General features: G+C 33.8%; 1 protein-coding gene across 24 annotated transcripts in view; it reads left to right on the top strand.

The window, feature by feature from the left end:
* TTLL5 (tubulin tyrosine ligase like 5) overlaps positions 1-12553 on the top strand; it is a 374113-nt gene that overhangs the window by 95171 nt on the left and 266389 nt on the right. For 21 of the 24 annotated variants that reach the window (XR_004231997.1, XR_004231998.1, XM_031952493.1 and 18 more), the window contains 4 exons: positions 1596-1658; positions 4566-4604; positions 8654-8811; positions 10960-11266. Coding sequence is in view for 22 of the 24 variants with exons in the window: in XM_031952493.1 (XP_031808353.1) it covers positions 1596-1658; positions 4566-4604; positions 8654-8811; positions 10960-11266 (567 nt within the window). In the remaining 2 variants the exon portion in view is untranslated. The remainder of the gene's footprint in view (positions 1-1595; positions 1659-4565; positions 4605-8653; positions 8812-10959; positions 11267-12553) is intronic. The other 3 variants (XM_031952486.1, XM_031952483.1, XM_023501980.2) reach the window with 1 other exon arrangement.

The following is a 12553-nucleotide window of genomic DNA, read 5'->3' as shown; positions in this document are numbered from 1 at the left end:
ATAATTTTGTATTGTATTATACTTGTATAATGTACACTTTTACTCAATGTATACTATCTTTCTTTCTTTCTTTCTTTCTTTTTTTTTTTTTTTCTGAGGCAATTAGGGTTAAATGACTTGCCCAGAGTTACCCAGCTAGGAAATGTTGAGCTAGGAAATGGCCTCTGTCTGAGGTCAGATTTGAACTCAGGTCTTCCTCACCTCAGGGATGATTTTCTATCCAGTGTACCACCTAGTTTCCCCTTTAATATATACTTTATTATCCACCTGTACTCCCTCATGCAAGGAGTAGGCTTCCCAACTTACATATATCTTTACCTTTTGAAATCTTTCTCTCTTGTAATGTCCAACTCAGATACTATTTATTCTTCTCATAAAGGCTGTGAAGACTGAGTTAGCACCCTGGATGCCTTAGACTCAGCCAGAATCAGGATAAGCAAAAGTCCTTGGTCTATTTTTGGTCTTAAGGGTCGAAGTGAAGGGACACAGCAATTTCCACACCTCCTTTCTCTTTTTCTCCCACCAAAAAGTGTCGCTGGCTAGTCTTACACCACCCCCTAGTGCCTTCTACAGTTTTCTATATATACCAATTATGGAGCCAGCACAGAATAGTGGGAAGGGCCATTTTCCAAGCATATGCTAATAAGAGTATTGTCCAATTGGTAATTAGCCTTAAGTGCTTGGTTGTCCAACCTCAGTGCATCTACTCATGAATTTCAGCCCTTTACAAAGGCTTCCTTGAATATCTCTTAGCTTTCTTATGAACTTAATTCTATTCTAAGTTGTATTCTACTAATTTGTATATGTGACTTATCTTCCCACTATATTGTAAGCTTCTTTAAGAAAGGGCTATGTTTTCATCTCTTGTGCTTGCCTCAGTGTTTATCATGGTACTTGATATATTTAATAAACATGCATTCTCTCTCTTCCTCTCTTTCTCCTCCTCACTTGCTATCTGCCTGTCTCTCTTCCTCCATTCCCTTTTCTTTCTTTCTGTACTTCTTGTTCATCATGTTTACATACTGGTTGCCTTGCACTTACTACATGCTTTACCAACATTTGTAGAAATAAAATTGTTTTCTTCTTTGAATTCCAAATGAGCAACTTTTAGTTAGTGAGACATTACATTAAATGCTGAAATCTCAGAACTTTAATAGGCTAATGTCATTATTAGGTAACATGTTTGATGTACAGATGCCCAAATTGTAGGAAATCTCACTATACCTCCATGATCCTTGCAAATGATACTTCATATTACAGCTACCAGATATCCCCCAAGGTAGGCCTAATTTTATTTAAAAGACCCTTTCAGATTCAGTACAAGAAAAAAATTTTCTATTCTTCTGCTCCCTGAAAATATCAGTGTTTGTAATTATGAAGTATATTTTCTTTCCATTTTCCCAGTATCCATTTTCCTGCAGTGTCTTGAATCTTCCTACTCTACTCTGCTAGCAATTGGTTTTATGTAATTGTCATTTCCTTTTATTTTTAAGAAAGATACTTTGTAAGTCACATGACAGCTGTAGGTTTGTTTTATTTCTGCATCAGTCTTCTCTTGAACTAAACTGAAGATATATCCTTTCTCTGTCTTTCAGGTCCTACTTAGAACACAAGACCTCAATGAACTATATGCTGGCCACACGCCTCTTCCAGGACAGGTGGGGATTTACTGATGTTATAGCCTAAATGCTGGAAAGGATCCCATTGTGAGAAAGAAGTAATTGAAAGACAAAGAAAGTGGCTTTATAGACATGATGCTAATTCCTTGGTGTAAGAGGAGGGGTTTTGTAAATAAGGTGCACCTTTATTTAAGTAAATCTGATGGGACAACAACTCATTTGAGGTCATTCATTTGAAAATCTCAACTCTTTGAAGCATGATCAAGAGTCATAGTGAAGCAAAAGAAAAGAAAAATTCTGATGAAGCAAAGTGAATGTCACAAATCCCTGAACAAAGCTCTGTAGATATTTTTGAGAACAAAACTCTTAGAATCTATTCTTTTAGGCTAAGCCTTTAAACAGACTTAATTTTCTAGCTTTTAAAAGATAAAAAAGTAGCAGATTAAAAGAGAGGCAAAAAATATATACTTGAAACTGAAAAAATGATACCTCATTGCATGATAGGAGTTTGGAGGGATATAACTAGAAAAAGTAGACCTCAGAGGCCATTTAAATTTACTTCTTCCTGAATAGAAATACCTTCTGTAGTAGTAGTAGTAGTAGTAGTAGTAATAGTTGCCTTCTAATCATTCCTTGAAGATTTCTAGTAAGGGATACCCTACACCTCTCCTGAAGTGCCTTATAATCTTTTGGGATAACTAATCAAGACAAAGTTTTTCCCTTAAATGAAATCAGATTTTCTTCTCTTAGATTTCTATCCAGTATTCCTATTTCTCCCCTCTGAGCAAAGCACATTTCATCCCTCTTTTGTATGGCAGACCTTCAACTACTTGAAGAAAGTTCCCACCAGATTATCTTCTCCTGGTGGCTAAATACTCTCAATTATAAATATTGAGATAAAATAGATTGACTGATTCTTGCATAGCATGATTTGCATCCCCTGTCCCATCCAGCTTTATTATCCTGATCTCTCTCCTGTTGACATGTTCCAACTTGCCAGCATCTTTTCTAAAATGTGGTACCCAGAGCTTAATAATAGCCGTCTGGATTTGGACTAAGGCAGAATACAGGCCTATGATTAACTCAGAGTATACTTAGAATTTTTTACCATAGCACTTTCTGAGCATTCTCTTTCTCTAAATCCAGCCTTATTTCTCTTTCACTTTTTTGATTGATGTCACAATACTGACTCCTTGAGCTTGCCATCTCCTAATTGCTCTTGCCCTCGGGTCTTTTTCCCACATTTACTGAGGTTTCCTTTGTCTTGTGATTTAGAAGTTGTTTTTTGAAATCACTGTATAGGACTTCTTGTTTATCTCTGTTAAATTCTGGAATTTAACTCTTTTAGGAATTTAAGGATCTTAGGGCTATTCAGGATAATATCATTTCATACCTCAGGAACTCCTCAGGACATCACCATAGTATAACAGAGTACAATAATGATTTTTGGTGGAGATGTTTCTGTGTCATACAAAAAAAAGTTCAATTATGTTCTATATCAAGTTAAAATAATAACTATAGCATTTATATAGTGTTTTGAAGTTTACAAAGCACTTTACAAATATTATCTCACTTTAGACTCAACAACTCAGGGAGGCAAGTGCTATTATTATCCCTGTCCTACATATGAGGAAACTGAAGCAGAAAGAGATGAAGTGACTTGACCAGGATCACATAGATAGTATGTTTTTAAGGAAATACTTAAACTCAGGTCTTTGTGCCTCTCGTCCAGCACTCTTATTTACTGTATCACATAGCTATCTTAGATGGCAAGAGAGTGTGCAGCAGAATTTAGAAAATTTTCTATCAAAATTTTTCATAAGAAAAGAGTTTTTTCTAAGTAGAAAAATAGATTTCATATGGAATACTTCCTTTCCTAAGTGATATACATTATCTCCAGATAAATGATCTATTTGTGAATTATCAAAGCAGTCTGTAAAATTGACAAAGGATGAGTTTTTGTTTTATGAAAAAAAGATTTATTCCAAGATTCACCTAAACTGTTAGACCCTTAATATATCTTGAACAAGCTTAGATTTATGGTAATTTTATTTGTAATCAGTTTTTCAAGAATTAGCTTAGCCTCTTTCAAAAATTTAGGTTTACAAGTGCCTTGACAATTTATATTGAGTTGATGCTACTTTAGTGGGGTTTTTTGGATGTTTGGACCTAGGAGTAGGGAATTGTTTTGTATTCAGTTTGCCATTTCTGGGCTTTTTGCCAGATGGCTTGACATAGGATCTGGGCTGTACTGCCTTGTACTGCCCAGAGAAATCTTTTCTACTTTCAGCTTGAAAATATAGCCTGTACTGTAAACAATGGATGGAAATTTATTAAATAAGAGGAGAAAACCATCTAGTAGATTCAAGGGGAAAGTACTTGTAGAGAAAAACAGTTATATATGAGTTGTTGAAAAGAAACTGTTTTATGTGTTTAGAGATTTAGAAAGCTAGTTATCTTAAGCATTATTAGCAGTTCAGTGTCATCAAAGCCTTTATATTTATCTTTGTTTATAAAGAAATTCTTTTTGCTCATCCCTTTTTGAACCCTCAAAGGAGGGTGCTCATTTGACTTTACCTGGAAACTACAATATCTTTCTCACTCCCTTTGTTTTTCCTCCTTTCTTTTCATTGTAATCATCTTTAGAAATATTCCTTTGAGATGATAGTCCTCTGGATCCATTGTTTGTGATAAAGATTCTCACTTTTATGTCTTTACTCCCTAGCAGAGTTTTCTCTCCCTGACCTAGGAGGAGACTAACTAAGGAACTTCAATAAATGAAATAGGTTTCAGGAAAGTTGGCACCTTGTTTAAAAAAAAAAAAAAAAAGCATCAAGAAACTGTGTGTGTATATCTGTGTGAGAGAGAGAGAAAGAGAGAGAGAGAAAGGATGCAGATGTGTGCATATTGTTGCCCATTAATCAGTTGTCCTCTCTACTCCTGTAGGGGAAACTCAAGAAGAAGCCTATTGGTAGGGAGGCCACGGTAAGTGGTTTTGAAAAGTTGAAACTGTATGGGCGACTGTGTGACTTTGCAGATATTGAGCATGGAACGCAAAAGTTCTGTTTCCTCAGGGAACATTTTACAGTATAGTCCAGCTTGATAGTGTTACCAAATTGTTGCTGTCTGTGGCCTTTTTTGGTATCTCTTTTATAAAAACAATTGAAATTTTTTGTATTAGAGCTATAGGTAAACTTTTATAACTACTCCTGCTAACTATTCTTTCTTGGCTGTTTCAGAAAGAGAATTAGAACTAGAATGGGAACTAGAGACTGCTGTTCACTCAGAATTTATTTTTATAGTGGATTCCAGTAGTTTGTTAATCTGGTCTTTTCTGCATCTGGACATTTGCTACCTCAGACAATTAGAATTAGAAGTGTGCAGAACTGAAAATGTTCCCAAAAAATCTATGCTTTAGGACCCATATATTGTTGATAGATTTTGAAGGTTTGGAAAGAGTTGAGGAAAGCCTTATCTAGATTAGATCAGGAGTTCTTAGCCTGGAGTCTGTTAACTTGGTAAGCTTTTTTTTTTTTTTTTTTTTTAATCTTATTAACTATATTTTAATATGATTAGTTTCCTTTGTAATCCCATGTGTATTCTTTTAAAATATATTTATTTTAAAACATGTGATTCTAAGTAGAATCACCCTGTTCTATATGAAGAGTCTAGCCAAAAAAATAAAGCATTGAGACCAAAGACAATCTCATGGCTACAAGGAATGTATTTGACTATTAGAAAAATAGTTCTATACATATGTAACTCATTTTGTTTTGCAATTTTGGGGGAAGAGGGAGGAGGATATATTTCTAAAATAAGTTTCTATAACTATTTTTAGTAGGTCATACTTTTCTTTAAGCTTTGAGAATTAATTATTCAAAAATTTCCATTTAAGAGTGTACAATTAATCACTAATAGTAGACTACGAAAAATTACCTAAAAATAATCTTTTTCTGACCATTGAATAGAGATATTCTGTATAATGCAGGCAAAATTGAAGGACATTCTAACTGTGATTTTTAGTGATAGGGAATTGGCCATTTCTTCTTGAGAACAACCATAGAACTTGAGTCAAATATGCCAATACCCCAAATTTATTTCTCCTTATTGAATTAGAAGTTATCAAACTATAAATCTATACTTTACTTTGTCTAAGGGAATTCCCTATGAGGAAATTCCTTCTATCCATGCAGATCTGTATCTCCTCTGCAATTTATATATTTAAGAGTTGCCTAGATCACTAATTGGGCTAATGACTTACACAAGATCAAACTGTCATTTTCCTAATTTATATCCATGACACCCAAACTCCAAGACCAGATCTCTAGACTTTATGCCATACTGCCCCTCTCTATACTTTTGAGGAGAAAGAAATTCATTTATTACAATAATGATAATATTTTCATTTCATTTTGTGGCTTACAAAGCACTTACAATTTTTGCTATTCCAAATCCTTTACAAACATACATGTTTAGAATTTTGCTGGGAAGAGGTATTGTCACTTGGATACTGAGGAAATAGGAATAAAATGATTGTGATTTGTTCCAATATCAAAGTCAATTAATTAATACATTTTTCTAACCCCTAAACTTAGATTCTGACTTAAATAATACTTCTATGCATTTTCAAAATTAAAACAGAAAGCCATATGGCATAATAGAGAAATTAATGTTGAAGTCAATAAAAAAGGCATGGGTTTTAAATCTATACCCATCATATAAAGACTTTGTGACCCTGGGAAAGTCACTTGACCCCTCAATTTTCCAACTAATTTTTTAAGACTTTATAAGTAGCAGAATAGAAGATCATTTGCACTGGAAACTTTTGACATGGTGTAGGGATCAAATTCTCTGCTGTAGGGTAACTGTAGTCAGAATAAAACATCATTCGGAAATGTTTAAAAAAATAAATAAAAATGCAGCACAACATAGATGATGTTAATTTGTGGTTTTCTAAGTCAATATATAACTCTAGGGATTTGTTTCTGTTCGAGTTTGAGTCCATTGACCTATACCAATGAAATCATTTATCTAAATGATAACAGAAGTTCTGGGGGGAAAGTTTTAAGACTTTCATATTCTTATTAGGCTAGTCAGTGCTTTCTAATATATAGTAATTAATGTTTTTTATTTTTATACATTAACAGTTTATGTTCTATAATGTTTTACAGTCTATAAAATATTTTTTCACCCATTATATCTATTTCATGAGGTAGGATTTAGGTCTAAAAGAGATTTCAGAAGGCATCTCTTCCCTTATTTACAAAGAAAGAAACACATTCAGAGAGCGGTAAAGTCATTTTTTTCAACATTATACAGGTAGTAAGTAGGAGATCCAAGATTTATACCAAGTCCTGAGACTTCAACTATTGAAATCATTCTACTATATCATACTACATCATTTGTTAAAGTATTATGTTGCCATCAGTTAATATTCTCAGTGGTATAAAAATTTAATATAATTTTTCTTAATGATCACTTATTGAGCCAGGACATGCATGACACTCTTCAAAGTTAATAAAGATCTCATTCTAAAAATTTAATTTATTCTGAAACAAATGACATAAATTTAGTTATACATAATAAAAATGAAAAATGCAGTGATCCATGGCGTTTATCTAGCATATTTTCATCATAGTTATCTGTTAGAAAGATCTGTTCACTTTTCTAGGTTAGCTTTGGTTATCTAGACTATTTTAAAATATCTCTACAAAAGGAGATTTCATAGCTATCATTCATAACCAATTCCTTGAAATCTGAGAATTCACTGTACAAAAAGTTTTATTTAAAAGTTTGCAGTTGCAGTTATAATGGTATTTTGAGAGCTTTTCTAAAAGGAAGGTCTTTTTTTCTTATGATTTTCTGGGTAAGACAAGCAGAATTGTAGATGACTGACTCTGAGTGGTGTGATAAGGAGTTAAGAGTTAAACATTTCTTCTTTAAGATAGCCTAAAAAGTTCATTCTAATAGATAGGCTCAATAAATTTATTTCTCCCCAGTGAGTTAGGGGGACATCAAATCATAAACTTAACTCAAATATATTCAAAATCTGGAGAACACCAATTTGGAGGAAGAAATGTATATTTATTTTCAAGACAAGGAATTAGTTTCTCAGTTTTATATTTAGTATAGATTTTAATCTCTGCAGAGCTTACATGACTATAGGGTTAGGCATTTTGATTGAATAGTCAATTATTCAAATACTTTGTTTTTTTTCTTACTGAAATGACAGGTAGATAAGAGGTGTTTATTTTAAATTTATGGCCTCTAGCAGAGTATCTTTTTACATAGTAGGACCTACTAAATAAATGTTGAATGAAAGAATGAATGAATGAATTAACCCATTGTTTTGTCACAAGCTGTTGTGAAGTTGGCATGGGACAGCATTAAAAATAGCTCCTTAATTCATTTCCTACTCTCATCTTTGATTTGGACTGAGATTTCAGGATACCTCTCAACTATATTTCATTGTCCTGACCTGATTCCAGTCATGTGGCAAATTATAAGCTGGAAACTCAGTACCACCTACTTCCTCAACCCCCTCACATATACTGTTCCACCCCCATTCCCATCCCCTACTTCCCCTATAGTTTCATATTTCAAGTAGAGTATATTCTGATGGGAATGGCAAGATAGGAGTCAGGGTTGCTGGCATTTTTTGGCAACTCACAGGAAGTGCCTTCTTTTTCTCAAAGATTTTTGTCTAACCATCTTAGCTTCCCTATCCTTGTTTAATCATAGGCTTTTACTGAAATATATAATAACTTCTTAACACAAAAGGGATGGGACCCTCTACATTAATATAAAACAGTTTTCTAATGCTAAATTAATAAAAAAAATTTTTTAAACAATTTATTCAAATATTTCACCAATTCAGATGGTATCATTTTTTTTCCCCTGTTTTAACTATCAAACATTTTAGAATTCCCTAATACCACTTGATCAATCTTTTATTGGTACAGACCTCTGGGCTTGGCATTGAAATAAAGGTGAGAAATTTGTAAAGGCTATATACTGCATTGTTGTTTTCCCAGAGTGGCTGTTGATTCAGGGCCAGAAATGAAGGTGGAGAATATCAATTCAAAAGCCAAGCTGCATGCTGCCCTTTATGAAAGGAAGCTTCTATCCCTGGAGGTACGAAAACGCAGAAGACGGAATGGCAGATTGAGGGCACTAAGGTCAAAATACCCAGGTACAAATATGTTGCTGGCTTTAACTAAAGTTACTTAACCAGAACTCTTGATAGAATATCATAGCTAGCCTTTTAGTTCCTCTTTTTGAACTGTGGTTTACAATTAATCTTTTATGGAACCATAGAAATTAATTTCAAGAGGATAAGGGTTTGTTTTTTTGTTTTTTTTTTAACCTTCTCTTCCTTAGCATTTATAATGAGAGATATTATATATGTATTTAGACCAGTATTAAAGATTAGCCTTTCATAAATACAGGATGCTTATGAGATAATCAAGTTTTTGTAAGTTGAGATAGCCCTTAAGAATTACAGATCAGTTCATGATTAGATAATAAACTTTTTTTGCTACTCTGTTTTTACAATGATAGAAGCATTTCATTCCTCCTGCACATGAAAGAAAGGAACATTCCTTTGTACCCCAGATTCTGCTTTTGTGTTTGGCTTTCTGGGCCTCTGACAATTTAGTTTTCTCAGTTCTACTTTCAGATTTCCTTGATGCAAAAAAAAAAATTGTTATAGGAAAAATTAATAACTTACACCAGCTGGCACTGTCTTCTCTTGTAATGTTAAAAGAAACTGAGCAAGACAGAGATTAGAGACCAATTCAATAATTTATTAAATGGAGAGAAATACTGGGGACAGCTGTGGAATTGGGAAAACTAGTACCTTGCTAGTTCAGATTTAATTGGAAGTCCTTTACTCCTTGCTTAAATTTACTAGACTACGATTTGCTGGTTGTGCTTTAACTTGGAAATCCCTTATTCTCTTGGAATTGCCCTGGCAGACTCAGTTTTTGGGATTATTTCTTAGAAACAACCAGAAATTGGATACCTGTCTTGGAACTGGCAGTCTCTCTGAGCTGTTTCTCCACTCCTGTTACCCCAGGTCCTTAATTAGTATTTCAGCATACTTAAAAGGACCTTGTTGATATCGAGGCCTCTAAAAAGTTTGGGGTTTGCCTGCTTTGGTCTAACTGTGCATAATCTGCTCAGAAATCTGCATTCTAGTAGCAGCCCTGTTTGTTCCTCTGGGCGGGACAGGTGGAGCCGCTCCAAGCCTCACCCTTCTCTCCTGGAGCCGGCTGCCCCTCTGAATGGGCAACACAACTGCCTTGAGCCTGCTGCTCTCCGTAAGCAGAGGCCAAGTCATACACAAATGACCACAGCTGTCCATATGTTCCCCAACTGCAGAGGATCTGACAATTGATTGTCAGAAATAATTGAAATAAGGAACTTTGTGTATAGCTGATTAATTCTGGGGTTATCAGGGAGAGACTTGCCCTTGCATTGGTCTAGCTTCATTTTGACTTTTATTGACTTCACATAGGGTTGTTCAAATTATAGTGCTAAGGCCTTCTAGAGGAAGGTAATTCAAAGATTTGAATAGTTCCAAGAGAAAAAGGAGGGAATGTAATGTTAAAGGTCACTTTTAATGGGGTGATCAGTTCCTCCATTTGTCCTAATTCGTATTTTGCCTTAAGGTTATGACCATCCCCTCTTAATGGTTGAGATAAAGGTATTATAGACATTCCTTAATGTCATTAGAATATCAGTAACTTCCATCTATGAGGCTATCCCCACCTAGGTATCTGCATTATGTCATTGTTAATGTTATTCCATAAAAGGCTTGTTGTCCCCATACTCGGGGCGAGACCCTTTGAGATGATAGTCTCAGTCTCCTCTAGCCCTGGGATCCACTGGTCCCAGTATTTCTCTCCATTTAATAAATTATTGAATTGGTCTCTAATCTCTGTCTTGCTCAGTTTCTTTTAACATTACACTCTTTGGAAGCTACATTTGCCATGTTTGTTTTTAAGCGTGGAGCTGGACAGTGATTCTCTTTTCAAACATAGTCTTAGGAAACACTTTTTCCCCTCTTACATAAAGCCATGAAAAATCTGCTTTCTACCTTATGAATATAAAGTTATTTAAGATCTGTTCTGTATTAATTTCAATGAATTTGTCCTTTGATGTTACAAGAAGAGAGTAGCTAAAATACAGTGAAGAGGTCAGAAATATGATTTTTCATAGATATATATCATTTTTTTTTCTTATCTCTGGCCTTAATGTAAATGTTTCTATGTAATCTGAAAGGTACTGAGAGTGAAACATTTAATTTTTTTCAGCAACATTAATGGTTCTTTTTTAGTGATTCCACAACCAGCTGAATTATCCATTAAAACTGAGACAGAAAGTGAAGAGGAAGAAGAGGACCCAATAGAACATGAAGATGAAGAACAGGAAGCATCCCAAGAGGAATCTGCAGGGTCTCTTGTAGAAAATCAAACCAAATATACACCTTCACTGACTGCCTTGGTGGACACTCCACCCAAAGAAAGTTCCTTGAAAGCTTCTGAATGGAATGGAGAAACTACTCCTTGCCCCAAGCCTGAAATTCAACAGCCAGAACCAACATTTAACTTGATGCAGATTCTGCAAGAAAATGGAAATCTCAGGTAAGGCCTCTTTTTCACAAAATGAACTTTAACCTAATTGAGTAATAAGTGGGGCATTGAGTAGTCTGCTCTACAAATAAATGATTCCTTTTCAAATAGATAGGATGAGATCATTGTTGATATTACTTTTATTAGGTAAGCTTCTGGCACTATCAAATGTAAATTTCTCTATCTAAAAATTCTCTGTTCATAGCCTTTGATCATTTATCAATTGGGAAATGCTTTGTATTCTTATATTATTTGAGTCAACCCTCTCTCATATTAGAAATGAGGCTTTTATCAGAAACATTGGATATAACATTTTTTTCCCACTTTCCTGCTTCCCTTCTTATTTTGGCTTCATTGATTTTGTTTGTGCCATAAGAGAAATTTGGTAGGACTCCTTCTTTCTCTATTTTTCTAAATAGTTTGCATAGTATTGGAATTAATTGTTCTTTAAAGTTTTGGTAGAATTCACTTGTAAATCCATTTGGCCTGAAGATTTTTTTCATAGGGAACTGATTAATAGCTAGTTCAATGACTTTTTCCAAAATGGGACTAATTAAGTAATTTATTTCCTCCTTTGTTAATCTGGACAATTTATATTTTTGTGTTTGTCCATTTCATTTAGATTATCAGATTTATTGACATATAGTTGGATAAAGTAGCTCCTAATTATTGCTCTAATTTCTTCTTCGTTGGTGGAAAATTCACCCTTTACATTTTTGATACTAGCAATTTGATTTTTTTTTTCTTTTTTCTAATCAAGTTAACTAAAGGCTCATCTATTTTGTTTTTTGTTTTTTTCATAAAACCAACTCTTAGTTTTGTTTATTAGTTCAGTAGTTTTCATGCTTTCAATTTTATAAATCTCCCCTTTTATTTTCAAATTTGGTATTTAATAGGGGTTTTTAAATTTGTTCTTTTTTCTAGTTTTTTAAATTGCATCCATTAATCTTCTCTTTCTCTGTTTTATGCAAGTAAGCATGTATAGATATAAAATTTCTCTTAAGAACTGCTTTGACTGCATTCCATAAATTTTGGCATATTGTTTCATTATTGTCATTTTCTAGGATGAAATTATCTATTGTTCTTATGATTTGTTGTTTTACCCACTCATTCTTTAGGATGACATTATTTAGTTTCTAATTAAATTTTAGTCTGTTTTTCCCTGGCTCTTTATTACATGTAATTTTTATTGCATCATGATCTGGAAAAGATGCATCTACTATTTCTGCCTTTCTGCATTTAATTTTGAGATTTTTATGCCCTAATACATGGTTAATTTTTTTGTAGGTTCCCTGTAAT

The sequence above is a fragment of the Sarcophilus harrisii genome, chromosome 2 (genome assembly GCF_902635505.1).
Source record: "Sarcophilus harrisii chromosome 2, mSarHar1.11, whole genome shotgun sequence".
Lineage (NCBI taxonomy): Eukaryota > Metazoa > Chordata > Mammalia > Dasyuromorphia > Dasyuridae > Sarcophilus > Sarcophilus harrisii.
This window is presented reverse-complemented; position numbering and strand designations above follow the sequence as displayed.